At 40.5% G+C, this 14,994-nt stretch overlaps 1 protein-coding gene across 29 annotated transcripts in view; it reads right to left on the bottom strand.

Annotated features, from left to right (window-relative positions):
• AFDN (afadin, adherens junction formation factor) overlaps positions 1 to 14,994 on the bottom strand; it is a 364,648-nt gene that overhangs the window by 186,573 nt on the left and 163,081 nt on the right. For 21 of the 29 annotated variants that reach the window (XM_088481599.1, XM_088481597.1, XM_088481582.1 and 18 more), the window contains exons 8-12: positions 14,720 to 14,878; positions 7,059 to 7,103; positions 4,779 to 4,873; positions 2,516 to 2,778; positions 41 to 107 (exon numbers count right to left, since the gene is read on the bottom strand). In XM_088481599.1, the coding sequence (XP_088337725.1) occupies positions 41 to 107; positions 2,516 to 2,778; positions 4,779 to 4,873; positions 7,059 to 7,103; positions 14,720 to 14,878 (629 nt within the window). The remainder of the gene's footprint in view (positions 1 to 40; positions 108 to 2,515; positions 2,779 to 4,778; positions 4,874 to 7,058; positions 7,104 to 14,719; positions 14,879 to 14,994) is intronic. The other 8 variants (XM_088481589.1, XM_088481590.1, XM_088481604.1 and 5 more) reach the window with 1 other exon arrangement.

Here is a 14,994-nt window from a genome sequence, read left to right as displayed (position 1 = left end):
CACTTAAAGATAATGCAAAAACAAGAATAAAACATAGTACCTTATTTGATTGAAGTGATGATCCACTAAGGACATCTCCTTCCAGCCCAAATGTGGTCTCTTGAACTCTAAAATAGAGCATCAAATTGATAGTAAAAGTTCAATCATTAATGGAGAAAATATCAAATAAAATAATCATCAAAATGAAATAGATTTCAGTTATCTCCAGCACTTAGCAGCAGATGGTTCATTTTATTTAAATACAGAGCATATAAACCAAAAGGTGAAAAAATGACAAACCAAAACAATACTAAGCTAATCAGTTACTCAAGTGCATATAGCACTTTTTTTAAATTTAAGATCAAAAACAAAATTAAAATACATAATTGAAGATTATCTGAGACATTAGTAAGAATAATCAAGAGCCTCCAAGTGTGAAATGTAGAATTGCTCTCCGTCCTTTTTTTAAATAATTTTCTTTTTGGCATACAAAAATGACATGATTTTACTCTTCTGACGGGGCCTATCCAATAGACTACTTTTTGAACGATTCGACCAAAACCAGGAGGTTTGGATAGCCGGCAAGGACCAGCGATGCGCGTTGCACGCTGAGTCATTGCTGACGCTGACTATATGTGAAACATGCTCTTCAACCTGATGACGATAGTCAGGTTCCACATGTTCGCAGATAGGTCGGTCGGTCTCCTGCACTGAATGACGTTCAGTGTATGCCGTTCAGTGTGGGCACCGCACCAAGGCAACCAGTAGGACTGAACGCTAGTTAGTCAGTTTTTCAGGTCGCCTAAAGCAGGGCTCGACAAATCCCAGGAGCCAGGCTTCCAGAATTTGCTGCCTGGCTACCAGATTTTGTAGTGAGGGAGGAAGCAAATCCTTATCAGTTCTGGCAGAGATTTGTGCCTATAGTATTGCGGTGTTCATATCATGCATGTGCTGAGTGTCACCAGCGGTGACTGCTGTGCCTGTGTCCGTCCCCGGCCTGCTCTGACTACTCCTCTCCATCCTGGCCTGCTCTGACCCCTGCTGTTTACCCCAGTCTACGCTGATCCTCCTGTACGTCCCGGCTGTCTACTGTCTCTTATCTCCGGCTGCATAGACCTCTCCGGTAGTAGGGTCTATGCGTGGCCAGGGATTACGTAGCGGCTTCAGAGGGACAGTGGTGTGACCATGAGGGGAGGGGGGGTTTTGTTGTACTTTCTGGCACCATTGTTTTGTTTGAAATGTGGTCCGTTATTACTGGAGGGTGGAGCTGTGCAGAGCAGTGAGGGGGCCTCCATTTTACTGTATCCATTCAACTGAACATTTTGTGGACTAGAATAGTGTGTATAACAGTTGCATAACACACAGGGCTGTGCTCCTTACTTACTCCTGTAATTTTTTTGGTGGGGCGGTGGTCTGGCTCCTACAATTTCATCCTGGCTCCTAGATTTTAGATAAACTTGTCAAGCTCTGGCCTAATGGATAGGCCCCTTAACACACTAGTCTCTGCAACAAGGACAACTCTATGAAGTGTGATTGTGCATCATTTTTTCAAGCCAAAACGGTATTACAAAATAAACCTTCAATTGTTCACTAAAAACTTCTTCAGACAAGATTATCAAAATTCCAAAACCACGCATATAACTTCAATAAACTATTCTGTGCAATAACCTACTCTCTACACAGTCCACACACAAGCTTTATAAATTGAATGTTCTCTGTGTAGACTCGCACAGCTCACTGACCCCAGGTCTACATTGCTGTGTGACAAGATAATACAGCCAACAAGAACCTCTGCAATCTGATCCAACCAATTTGCAACATGTTGCACTTATCCTCATTTATCAAATTCCTATTGCCCGATAGATTGGAAACTTGTGAGCAGGGCCAGCTTAGATCTTTGCCAGTCTGTTCTTACCCAGACTTGTTTTATTACGGTTTTGGTCCAAATTGTAGAGAGCAATGAAAGTGTTAATAATTATCTCACATTCAGCAACACCGCCACCAATCAAGAAACACTTTGATAAATAGAATCAGCTTTTGTTCCAAAGCAAACCTGGCTCTGATGATGTGAGAAAATAATGTGAAACAGTTGACACTTTGCAGCTCCTCTAACACCACCGTGGAGAAATAAAAGGGAAAATGTAAGAAACCTTCTAAAGAATCAGAAATGGACAAGTGGAGACATTACCCATAGCAACCAATCAGCTTCCAGCTATTAATTAGCAAGTGCATTCTATAAAATGATTGGTAGAAGCTGACTGGATGCTATGGGCAACGTCTCCACTTGTCCACTCTTTAGTAGGCTTGATACATTTCCCCCAAAGTGATTTGTTCTTACAGTACTTAAGAATACAGTAAGCACACTCCTTACTTCTCATAACTATTTGCTAAATGAATTATGGCTTTTGGAATATTCTCTGGGGATCACAGCATAATATATTTTTAAACTTTTAAATATTAAGGCTTTCTGCCATTTTCTAGGATATCATACAAATAGTACATACCATTATCAGTCTATAAAGTCCTACCAACATACCCTGGCTTGTTCCTCTGTCCTCTAACCATCTGTCCAGCATCTGAAGGTCTTTTGCCCATGGATTGGTCATGATTAGGATCCACAAACTTAAATACATGTGATGACCCAAACTGAACCTTCACGCCGCTGTGCAACATCGTGGTTTCAGAAATACGTTGTCCATCAATGTATGTATCGGCATCAATGCTTCCTGGGGTAACTGTGACCACCCCATCCATATTTGTAAGGTCACAGTGATGGGGCTGTATGCCTGGTCCAAATAACTGTAAAAACAAGTCATGATGGATATGACAGAACCAAGAAATATGAAATGCAAACACCACAAAGCATACAACTAAAAAAAAAATAGAGCTAAAATGGATGTAATATAGTATACAGTTGTACACTGCCTAGTAAAGGGTTATAAAGTATTTGTGACATATGACTAGCCATACTACTAAAATATATTGTTTCAAATTACTAAAAGCATCTAGTATATGCATATACAGTCAGGTGCATAAATATTGGGACATTGACAGAATTTTCATATTTTGGTCTAAATTCACCACCACAATGGCTTTGAAATTAAACAAACAAGATGTGCTTTAACTGCAGACTTTCAGATTTAATTTGAGGGCAATTACATCCAAATCAGGTGAACAGTGTAGGAATTACAACAGTTTCTATATGTGCTTCCCACTTTTTAAGGAGCCAAAAGTAATGGGACAAACTAAACAATCCTAAATCTAACTTTCACTTTTTAATACTTTGTTGCAAATCCTTTGCAGGCAATTACAGCCTGAAGTCTGGAACGCATAGACATCACCAGACGCTGGGATTCATCCCTGGTGATGCTCTGCCAGGCCTCTACTGCAAATGTCTTCAGTTCCTGCTTGTTCTTGGGGCATTTTCCCTTCAGTTTTGTCTTCATCAAGTGAAATGCATGCTCAATCGGATTCAGGTCAGGGGATTGACTTGGCCAATGCATAACATTCCACTTTTTAGCCTTAAAAAATGCTTTGGTTGCTTTTGCAGTATGCTTCGGGTCATTGTCCATCTGCACTGTGAAGCGCCGTAAAATGAGTTCTGAAGCATTTGACTGAATATTAGCATATAATATTGCCCGAAACACTTCAGAATTCATTCTGCTGCTTTTGTCAGCAGTCACATCATCAATAAATACAAGGGAACCAGTTCCATTGGCAGCCATACATGCCCACGCCATGACACTACCACCACCATGCTTCACTAATGAGGTGGTATGTTTTGGATCATGAGCAGTTCCTTTCCTTCTCCATACTCTTCTCTTCCCATCACTCTGGTACAAGTTGATCTTTGTCTCATCTGTCCATAGGATGTTGTTCCAGAACTGTAATGGCTTTTTTAGATGTTGTTTGGCAAACTAATCTGGTCTTCCTGTTTTTGAGGCTCACCAATGGTTTACATCTTGTGGTGAACCCTCTATATTCACTCTTATGAAGTCTTCTCTTGATTGTTGACTTTGACACATATACACCTACCTCCTGGAGAGTGTTCTTGATTTGGCCTACTGTTGTGAAGGGGTTTTTCTTCACCAGGGAAATAATTCTTCTGTCATCCACCACAGTTGTTTTCCGTGGTCATCCGGGTCTTTTGGTGTTGCTGAGCTCTCTGGTGCGTTCTTTCTTTTTAAGAATGTTCCAAACAGTTGATTTGGCCACTCCTAATGTTTTTGTTTTGATTTTTTAGCCTAATGATGGCTTGCTTCACTGATAGTGACAGCTCTTTGGATCTCATATTGAGAGTCAACAGCAACTGATTCCAAATGCAAATGTCACACCTAGAATCAACTCCAGACCTTTTACCTGCTTAATTGATAATGAAATAAGGAGGGAATAGCCCACACCTGTCCATGAAATAGCTTTTGAGTTGATAGTCCCATTACTTTTGGCCCCTTAAAAAGTGGGAGGCACATATAGAAACCGTTGTAATTCCTACACCTTTCACCTGATTTGGATGTAATTACCCTCAAATTAAATCTGAAAGCCTGCAGTTAAATAACATCTTGTTTGTTTCATTTCAAAGCCATTGTGGTGGTGAATAGAGGCCAAAATATGAAAATTCTGTCAATGTCCCAATATTTATGCACCTGACTGTACATACAAATATATAAACTATATAGCAGTAGCCAAATTGTCACTATCTAGGATATAATTTGCCTCAGTATTTTCAGACACAACTAAATTGACAGCATTGTGTGTATTAAATAATCCATTTAATTAATTTAGGCCCAATCTGATCTCACCTGTATTGAATTCTCATCCAGTTTCTCAGTTCCGACCTCTGTGACGCTCATCTGAAGACGATAGAGCTTTGGCTTATCCCTGGAGTCAGACCCATCTCAATTAGAAAAAGATAAGCAGTTTAAGCAATATAATATTATCTAACAGAATTTAGTATACTTTTAGTTTGGTATTAAACACATTATCATTGTGATGACACACTCAAGCAGATATGAAATTGTCAATTAATTACATTTGACACTTTTTTTTTTTTTTTTTTTTAAAGGAAACATTTTGGCCCTTCATATGTGACGAAGGAGAAAACTGACGTTCATCTGGTTGTCTTTGAGTACAATACTTTTTTTTGACAAAGCAAAGATCTATTTTATATTCATTGAGTTTCAAATCCTTCTGTAGAACCTTTTATTGATTGAGTATAAAAAGTTCTCTACATTAAAAAAAAAACACTAAAATGCACATCTGTTATTTCAGACGATTCGCCAAAATGTGTACATTAAAAACGTAAAATATTAAAAAAGAAATTGAAAGTTTATAGTCTTGTTTTGCAAGAAATGCTTTGTTCAAAGCTGTTCAATTAAAATATTTTACAATTATTTGCACATGTTTTGATAATAAGGTTACCTGATCCCATGTCTCTGTTTTCCTAGGACAGTTCCTTTTCCCTACCTGAAATATTTAACAATGCTTTTTTTTCTAAGTTCACCCAATTAATAGAGTACTTGGAAAAAGATTAGAACCATTGTAATAACTAATTTGACACATGAAAGAGAGGTTTGGGTCCATTTCTTATATCCTGAGCAATCTTCATGTTTGCAAGGGTTGGGTACAGGATGCTGGCGCTCAGGATACTGGCGCTCAGGATACTGGCGCTCAGGATCCTGGCGGTCAGGATCCAGACACCAGCATTCCGACAGGGTTAGGATACAGACACTTATCGGTCAGTATCCTAACCCTCCCCCTCTCCCTTACCCACCCCAATGCTTAATTCTAAGTTCCCCTATCCACATCCTAAACCTTATCCACCCTTCTTAGTGCCTAACCCTCCTCCTAGTGCCTTTCCCCAACCCTCCCCCTAACCCCGGTACTTACCGTCAGGATGCCGGCGCCGGAATTCTGTCAGGTGTCGGGATTCCGGCGCTGGTATTATAAGAGCAGGTATCCCGACTGGTGATATTGTGACTGGATCCCGTTCGCAAGGTGGCACTGTTGCTTGTTATAATATTATTAACAACTATTTTCACTGTAACAATGGTCTGATAATGCAGCACAAAAGTTTTTTTTCGGTGTCTGTCCCCATTTATGTTTTAGAACAGTTATAGCAATATACAAAGTAATGCTGGGCATACACTGGCAGATAAAATGCCTGTCAGACCAACAGACATTTTAGCTGGCAGCCTGCATATATCGCAGGCATACACTGAAGGAATAGGGAAAATGTATGTCGGCCGGCCGCGCTGGTTATACACTGCCCTATGCAGCCAACTTAACTTACAAAATATTGCATTGAATGGACATGCTGGACAAACCGGCATGACCGACCGATTGATATTTTAGCAGTGGTCAGCGCCACACACAGTACAATTATCGAGGCGATCCTCAGATATCGGGCGGATCGGCAAGATAATTGTATAGTGTATGCCCCGCATAAGTAATGATGTTGACTTTAGGGGAAAAAAAAATATTGTAATGTGAAACTTCCTGGATACAATAATTGGCATTAATATAAAAGACTGGATTTAGCAGCGAAATCAATTGAATTGTGTCTTGGTTATGTTTGAACATTGCAACACAGGTGTCAGATACGTGTATCTAATGTACCAAACAATAACAATAGTTATCATTTGTATAATTGTGTTTGTTTTTAAGTAGGTACATGCTACATTATTGCATGACTTGGCAATGGCAGATCAGCCAAAACCGGTCACTTCTGTTTTTAACTAGGTGATGATAAAGAGAAAAAACATGTATAATATATTACACAGTGCACTCCCTTCTATTAGGAAACTAAAAACACATTAATTGAACAACGGGTGAAAAATAAAGTAGTTGTGTATGCTTCAGTGTTTTTCACTAACATTCCTGTCTGGAGCTAAAATAATGTTTTGGTGATAAGAAATCAAGGCGGCCATTAAGAGGCGAGCTGAGTAAACTTAAAAATAATAATAAAAAAAAATGTAATAATAATAATAAATAAGTGGGGGTGGCAGTTTCTGAAAGAATGTTTTTGTAAATATGAAATCCAAGAACTGTCGCTCAAAGTTAGTTACAAAACATAGTATTACCTTCATAGGAGTGATAGGTGTAGTAGGTAAAGTGGTTCCTTCTGCCTGAGGACAGAATACATGCACAGACAGGACCCAGGAAAAGACATCATCAGCAGAACAGAGACCATGCAGAGCATGCCGAGAGGTGCAGCAAGAAAGAAGACAGGAGAGGGTGAACTTGCAGATTGCTGACATCCAAATAGTATTCGTTTTAGGTAAGTGAATTACATTGAGATATGTTAATTAACATCCAAAAGAATTTGTTTGTTTGTTTTCGGTAAAATTACCCTTCAAAATGTTTTTTTTTTTTTTTTTTTCATTAAATGGCAACTTTGTTATTTTAAACAGCAAATGTATGGCTCTACCTTATTAAAGTCAAGATCTGCATACATTCATAAGTATTTCATGGTATAGTATTGTCCGCTAGTATACAGGAGTCACTGTTGCATTTGCCCTTACAGAAGAGCTTTTGCCTGGAAACTACAAAAATAAACGCAACAGTAACAATTATTTCAAGTATAAATAACAAAGAACAATTAATTTTTATTGGATTGTACAGAATGGTTTAATGCTAGTTCCCATTTAACACTTAGCTAGAAGCAAACAATACTTTAGAGTGTGTGAAATATTAGAAAGAAAATAAGTGAGCAAGCAAGGTGCACAAAGCGGTTAGTGAGGTTTCCTAAATAAGTATTAGAAACAAATAACCCTACTTATTAACTGGAGTACACACAAACACATTCTGTACCACTGACAAAATCCTCTATTGGATGCAGACCACTGAAAGCACAAAAACCCCACTGTTTTGCAAATATTTGCTGCCAAATTGAAGAAAAAAATGTCAACATTCTACTATGAACAGTTGGGGATGGTAATTTTCACCAGTGCAGGAACCACATGACAGGTTTTCTGCACATGTCAATCTAATGTAAAACAAAAGTTTTTTTAATATATACAGTACTGTGCAAAAGTTTTAGGCAAGTGTGGAAAAAAAGAAAGCTTTCATAGAAAAAAGTGCTAATAGTTTATTTTTATCAATTAAAATGCAAAGTTAATGAACAGAAGAGACACCTAAATCAAATCAATATTTTGTGTGACCACCCTTTGCCTTCAAGACAGCATCAATTCTTCTAGGTACAATTGCACAAAGTCAGGGATTTTGTAGGATTATAGTCAGGTGTATGATTAACCAAACAGGTAATAATGATCATCATTTTCATATGTAGGATGAAACACAGTCATTAAATGAAACAGAAACAGTTGTGTAGGAGGCTTAAAACTGGGTGAGGTTGTGGAAGACAGTTTCATGTCACAGGTCATACACCATGAAAAGACTGAGCAACAAGACACAAGGTAGTTCTACTGCATCAGCAAGGTCTCTCCCAGGCAAAGATTTCAAAGCAGACTGGGGTTTTAAGATGTGCTATTCAAGCGCTTTGGAAGCAGCACAAAGAAATGGCCAAGATTGAGGACCGTAGAAGCAGTGATCGGCCAAGGAAACTTAGTGCATCAGATGAAAGACACATCATGCTTACTTCCCTTCGAAATCGGAAATCAGCTCAGAACTGGCAGAAACCAGTGGGACCCAGGTACACCCATCTACTGTTTGGAGAAGTCTGTCCAGAAGTGGTCTTCATGGAAGAATTGCAGCAAAAAAGCCATACCTTCAACGTGGATACAAGGCCAAGTGATTCAACTATACACAAAAACATAGGAACTGGGGTGCAGAAAAATGGCAGCAGGTGCTCTGGACTGAGGAGTTAAAATTTTAAATATTTGCCTGTAACAGAAGGCAGTTTCTTCACCGAAGGGCTGGAGAGTGGTACAAAAATGAGTGCCTGCAGGCAACAGTAAAGCATGGTGAAGGTTCCTTGCAAGTTGGGGCTACATTTCAGCAAATGGAGTTGGGGATTTGGTCAGGATTAATGGTGTCCTCAATGCTAAGAAATACAAGCAGGTACTTATCCATCATGCAATACCAGCAGGGAGGCATCTGATTGGCTCCAAATTTATTTTGCAGCAGGACAACGACCCCAAACATACAGACAATGTCATTAAGAACTATCTTCAGCATTAAGAAGAACAAGGAGTCTTGGAAGTGATGACATGGCCCCCATAGACCCTGATCTCAACATCACCGAGTCTGTCTGGGATTACATGAAGAGACAGAAGGACTTGAGAAAGCTACATCCACAGAAGATCTGTGGTTAGTTCTCCAAGATGTTTGGAACAACCTCCCTGCAGAGTTCCTTCAAAAACTGTGTGCAAGTGTACCTAGAAGAATTTATGCTGTTTTGAAGGCAAAGGGTGGTCACACCAAATATAGATTTGATTTATATTTATCTTCTATTCATTCAATTTGCATTTTGTTAATAGATAAAAAATAAACTATTAACACTGCTATTTTTGAAAGCATTCTTTCCATACCTGCCTAAAATTTTTGCACAGTACTGTACATACATAAATTAAATTGTGTAAAAATAGGTTTTCATTATTTACCACTCCTGATTTTACAAAATGTACATGTAGTTCTTAAAATATGAATGAATGAATGAATGAATGAATGGAAAATGCATGTTTAGGACTACAAAAGGGTCCTTAGAGACTTGGTTAGAGCACATCTATTTATTTGGTATCTGATAATGTATCGGTAAAGGACACACATATGGGGGAATTCAATTCCCAACATCGATGTGGTGTGCTGTCCTAGAACGGCATATTGTCCTGACAGCATCACAATTTTTTGCCCGCAAAATTGGCACTACTGTAAGTGCCTGATCTGTGCATAGTCAGGATTCACAGCGCTTCGCACACAGTTCAATACCCCAACAGAATATACAGTCCAGAAATGTTAGTTAATTACCATTACAACTTCAGCATATAATTACTCATAGAAGCAGCAAAAAGGAGGTAGACTTTTGAATTTGAGACCAGAATTTAGCGTTTGGCTCCTAACATTCTGGAAATACTTGTGACCAGATGACTCTCCACGCTAGGCGATCACAGATTTTTTGATCCCCCACTGGATCTTGGAATATTAGATACCCTCTTACTGTCAGTAACCGCCTGTTACTGACTACTCCCATTGCGTAGTGCATGGTTTACGCTGCCACTACCAATCTCCTACTACCGGCCCTTGGAACCTCTTACTTTCACCCAGGCTCCTACCATCAGTACCTAGAACCGCTTGCTTCTGGGTATGTGTGGAGACGCTGCTGCAACACTTCCTGGTTAGTATTGACTATCTCCCACTGGCCCCTCACCATGGATCAGTCTTTGCAGGGTAGCTGGCAGAGGGCTTTAGCTTGGAGACACAGGGCTCAATACAGAACAGCCGGAGAAAGAAACAGCGTTTTGCGCTATTCTGTTGCCACAGTTTACAGCAGATGAGTTGTTTATTGCTCACTGCCGACGATGCTCAGGGTAATCACAGCATACAGAAGTACAATCCCTCCTGATGTTCAAAAGGATACACACCTCAGTACAGAGCCACATCAGCCCTTTATATAGTCAAGACACTATACATTAGATTGTAACCCTGATCCTCTAGGGCTAGCATACAAATCTGACAATGGTTTCTCAAAATGTAAACACAACTCACATTTCACAGGAACTGGTCATTTGCATTCATCAAACTTCAAAAGTAAAGGCAAAATCGCAATGTTATGTGACAGCCTTCACAAAATCTCAATGAAAGTGAAGTACTTCAGAAAGAAATAACTGTGATAGTTATAACTGACAGATAGAAATAACAGTAGTAGACAGCAGCTAGCAGACAGTCACATACAATGCACATGTAATATAATTAGAATTGGCTCTAAATCCACTACAGCAATGCAAAGGAATGGTAGGACATACAGCACCGAATACCTTAACCAAGGGAGAGGTATACAGGGAGACTGACCCAGACCCTCCTGAGACCAACAGCTACTGGGTGCACTGCGTGGACCGTGAGCGTCTCATACACGTGGAGGATAGGCTGAGCAACCCGGCTGCGCGAAACCCTCGTAGGGACTGCGTATGGGTCGGGGGAGGAGCTGCCGGGGGAGCGCCTACCTCCCCTAAGCTGCATTAACCCCTGGCCTCGTGGCAGCAATTGCATCTGCTGCTGATCACCAGCGTCAGACGATAAGGCCCCGGTGGTGTAGTAAGGATGCAGAGAATCCCTGGTCCTTACAACACAGTCTTCTGGTGCGTCTCTGACACCAGAAGTAAGGACTGCCGCGCGTGATTCCCCGTAAGCAAGGAATCGCCTTACCTGACATCTCCGAGCATCCGGTGCAGTCCACGTCGCAGCCTCACTGCTAGCTAAGCTCAGCCACGACCCGCTGAAGTCACCAGCACAATCACTGATGTTGCGGCCCGGCGGAGGCAAATGGAGTAACAGTAAATGCATCTTAATACAGACGCTTGTTACTCTAAACTCAAAAAACTTAAAACAATAAAAAGCTTAGGACTGCCTGAGCAGTCCCGTTACAACAGTGCGTCTGAATCCTGCCGCACAAACAACAAACTGAAGTCCTATGGCTAGGGGCGGGGTATATATGGAGGAGGACCCGGGGCATTCTGGGAGCCAAAGCTTTAACTGTTTGTTGCCTGGTCTTCCAACCATAATATCCCCATTGTATCCCTGTGGATCCCTATGGACCCCGAAGAAGAAAAATCACAACCTTTCATCTCTTTATCTTCCACTGTCATTCCTCATTCCAACCATGCCACATAAAAACACACAAACATCAGTAGCCAAAGACTGCTTTAAAAATGGTGGCTGACAATGCTTCTAATTATCTAGTAGTTTTTCCCCACCCACAATCAGAAGTATCAAGTGTATCCTACACTTTTTAGATTGTAAACTCATTATTAGGGCCTGCGCTACCACTAGGTAAAGCTAGGACGTCAACATTTTTCAAGGAAGGGTTGCGATACATAGAGTGTCCACAGCACTTCCTCCAGCCTATCATTGTGCTTTAAGTCATTGTTTGTTATTTGAATAAAGTTTTCCACAATATACAATGCTGAAAAATATGTTGGTTGTTTTCAAACAAAGGGATAAATTCAATTCAATGCAAAGATGAATAGCCGCGGGTGGGAGCTCCCGCAGCTATTCAATACAACGCGATGTTTGGTCGGGCTAAAGGATTTCTTCTCACCCTCTTAGGAATATTAGGAGAAATCCGACAAAAGTGCCGGGCGTGCAGTTGTTTGCACGGCGCTTACAACCTCGTAGACGGCACCTTAGTCAGAGAATGCCAATTCTCGCGACTAAACACCCAGGTTAAATTACGAGAACCGCCATTCTCTGACTTAAAATTCCCGAGCAGGCAAACAGCACGGTGTATTGAATAGCTGTGGAAGCTCCCTCCCGCTGTTATTCATCATCGCATTGAATTGATTTCGGCCCAGACAATAACAACCACCTATAGGATAGGATATATGGGCTTATTTTACAAATAAAATATGAATTTGCTTTTATTTCATTTCAAGGATGTATGCTGCATTCTCTAAACTGTAGCATTGTTATTATAGGTATATGCCTCATCAACTCATGGACTTAAATATGCACACTTGAAATGTCACCAGTATGTACGGTTAGGAGCGTCTCTCTTACTGCTATATACTGTGTGCAACTTTTACTAAATAACAGCAAGATTGATTGCAGACACAGGGTGCAGGCTCTAATGACAAACACAAAAAAAACCTACATTTCTTAGTATAAGGAAACTGCTCTATACCCTGATATAGTGTTTAAACCATACATCAAAAACATTACTGCTTGCAGTATGTGTGCTTTAACCCAAGACTGCAGGGAAAATAACAATGCATTATTTAGATATGGTAAACGAATAGAGAAAGAATCAAATATATTGTCCTGTCATTCTACTTTGATCAGATAAAGAAATATAGGATTTGAATTAAAGCTGGTCAATGGACTTCTAAAAAAAAAAAAAAAAAAATTCCACCAGCACACAAGTGATATATTATTATTATTATTATTACCAGTTATTTATATAGCGCACACATATTCCGCAGCGCTTTACAGAGAATATCTGGCCATTCACATCAGTCCCTGCCCCAGTGGAGCTTACAATCTATATTCCCTACCACATGCGCACACACATACACACTAGGGTTAATTTGTGTTGGGGGCCAATTAACCTACCAGTATATTTTTGGAGTGTGGGAGGAAACTGGAGTACCCGGAGGAAACCCACGCAAGCACAGGGAGAATATACAAACTCCGCACAGATAAGGCCGTGGTGGGAATCGAACCCATGGCCTCAGTGCTGTGAGGCAGTAACGCTAACCATTACACCGTCTGTGCTTGGCCGTCGCTATCCAGGTCTCGCGCATGCGCACGACGGAGCTGGCTCCCTCGTGCACATGCGCACTGGGCCAACATCGACCAGCTTGCGAGCACTCAGCGCTCGCGAGCTGGTCTGAATCAGGCCCAGAGTTTGAGAACCTGTGTGTGAGATAAAAGGATAGCTACAATCTGGTGGGTTGCGATGGGCAACACATTTATCTCACCTTTTGTTTGATAAACACATTCCTCAATCATAAAACTCGGTTTGTATTACCACAAGGAGCAATTTCATCATTTTTAAAGACTTCTTGAATGTATTTATCCACCTCCCTGGTGTTTTCACATCAGGTGCGATCATGCCAGGCTTGGCTTTCCATAACATGATCTGATGCGACCAGTCAGAAATGCCCACTGGTAGGCTGCTGGTACATAATCTTCCAGCAGCCGTCAGTCTCAGAGGGACCTCCCGGTCCCTCTACATTTTCCGAATTCCCTCCCAGTGTGTGCAGCCTGGCGGCACCGATCCACCAAGCCTCCCACATTGTCCAGACCCGGCGGCTACGGAGAGGAACACCTGCTGGTCAATCGAGCCTGCTCCATATACAGAGACGGCGGCTGCAGAAAAGAGCAGCCGCCGGTCAATACAGCCTGCCCCCAAGCCCCAGCGGCTGCAGAGACGAGCAACCGCCGTTCAATCCAGCCCGCCCAGTATACAGACCTGGCGGCTGCAGAGAAGAGTAGCCACCGGTCAATGGCAGTTCCGGCTTCTCTCTTGCGCTGTCCCAAACAATGTAGTCAGCAGTAATTAGGGAGCCAGCTTTGACCCCCATGTATCCCAATTACTGCTGGCCACAGTGATTGGGCAGTCTCAAGTGTGTAAATACCACTCCTGAAGACCAACACCCCCCATCTCCTAATACAATTTTTCTTTTTAACTGGAATTTTTTTTTTTTTTTTCAAAAAGGTCCCCAAAACTGAAGTTTTTAAAATAATTACATTATGTTAATTAGATATTTCAACTTTTTTAATTTTTTTAATAAAAAATCATATTGAATCAGGTTTAAATAGGAATTATTTACATAAATTGATAAAACATTTTTTTTTTTTTTTTTTACAATTTTGCGGACATTTTTGGAAAAAAATATTAGCCAGGTAAGTGGTTAAAGACAAATAAGACAGGCTCTTCAAATGTAGTTTAATCAGTGTTGTATCCAACATCCCGATGTAGAGGCTTACAAGGCAGGGCAGTAGAATGAGGTTGTAGATTAGAAATATATTTTAGTCTTCTAAGAATTTCAGATCTCAGATCTAGTGTTCATGGTGTTAATGAAGGAGAAGCTTTCTGTTTCACTTAGGACGTAATCCATCATCTTACCTGGACTTAATTCTACCAAGTAAGGTAGTTTATCAGGAGAAAGAGAATAGCTATAGGAATCCAGTCTATCCTTGCTTTTTGATTGTTTGCCCTCCAGTTTTCGGTCCTTCTTTGAGAGATAGTCTGGTGGTCTCCTTTTCAACTGAAAAACAAGTTCTCCTGGGAAAATAAATAAAGAAAATATATACAGACACGTACATGAGTACATATGCATGAACACACACGTGAAAAAGAAAGTACAGATTCTTTCAAATAGTTAAATTAGAGTTATGGTA

Source organism: Taudactylus pleione, unplaced genomic scaffold (assembly GCF_031769625.1).
Source record: "Taudactylus pleione unplaced genomic scaffold, aTauple2 ptg000275l, whole genome shotgun sequence".
In the NCBI taxonomy this organism is placed as follows: domain Eukaryota; kingdom Metazoa; phylum Chordata; class Amphibia; order Anura; family Myobatrachidae; genus Taudactylus; species Taudactylus pleione.
The sequence above is the reverse complement of the archived record's forward strand: the minus strand, read 5'-3'. Positions and strand labels throughout refer to the sequence as shown.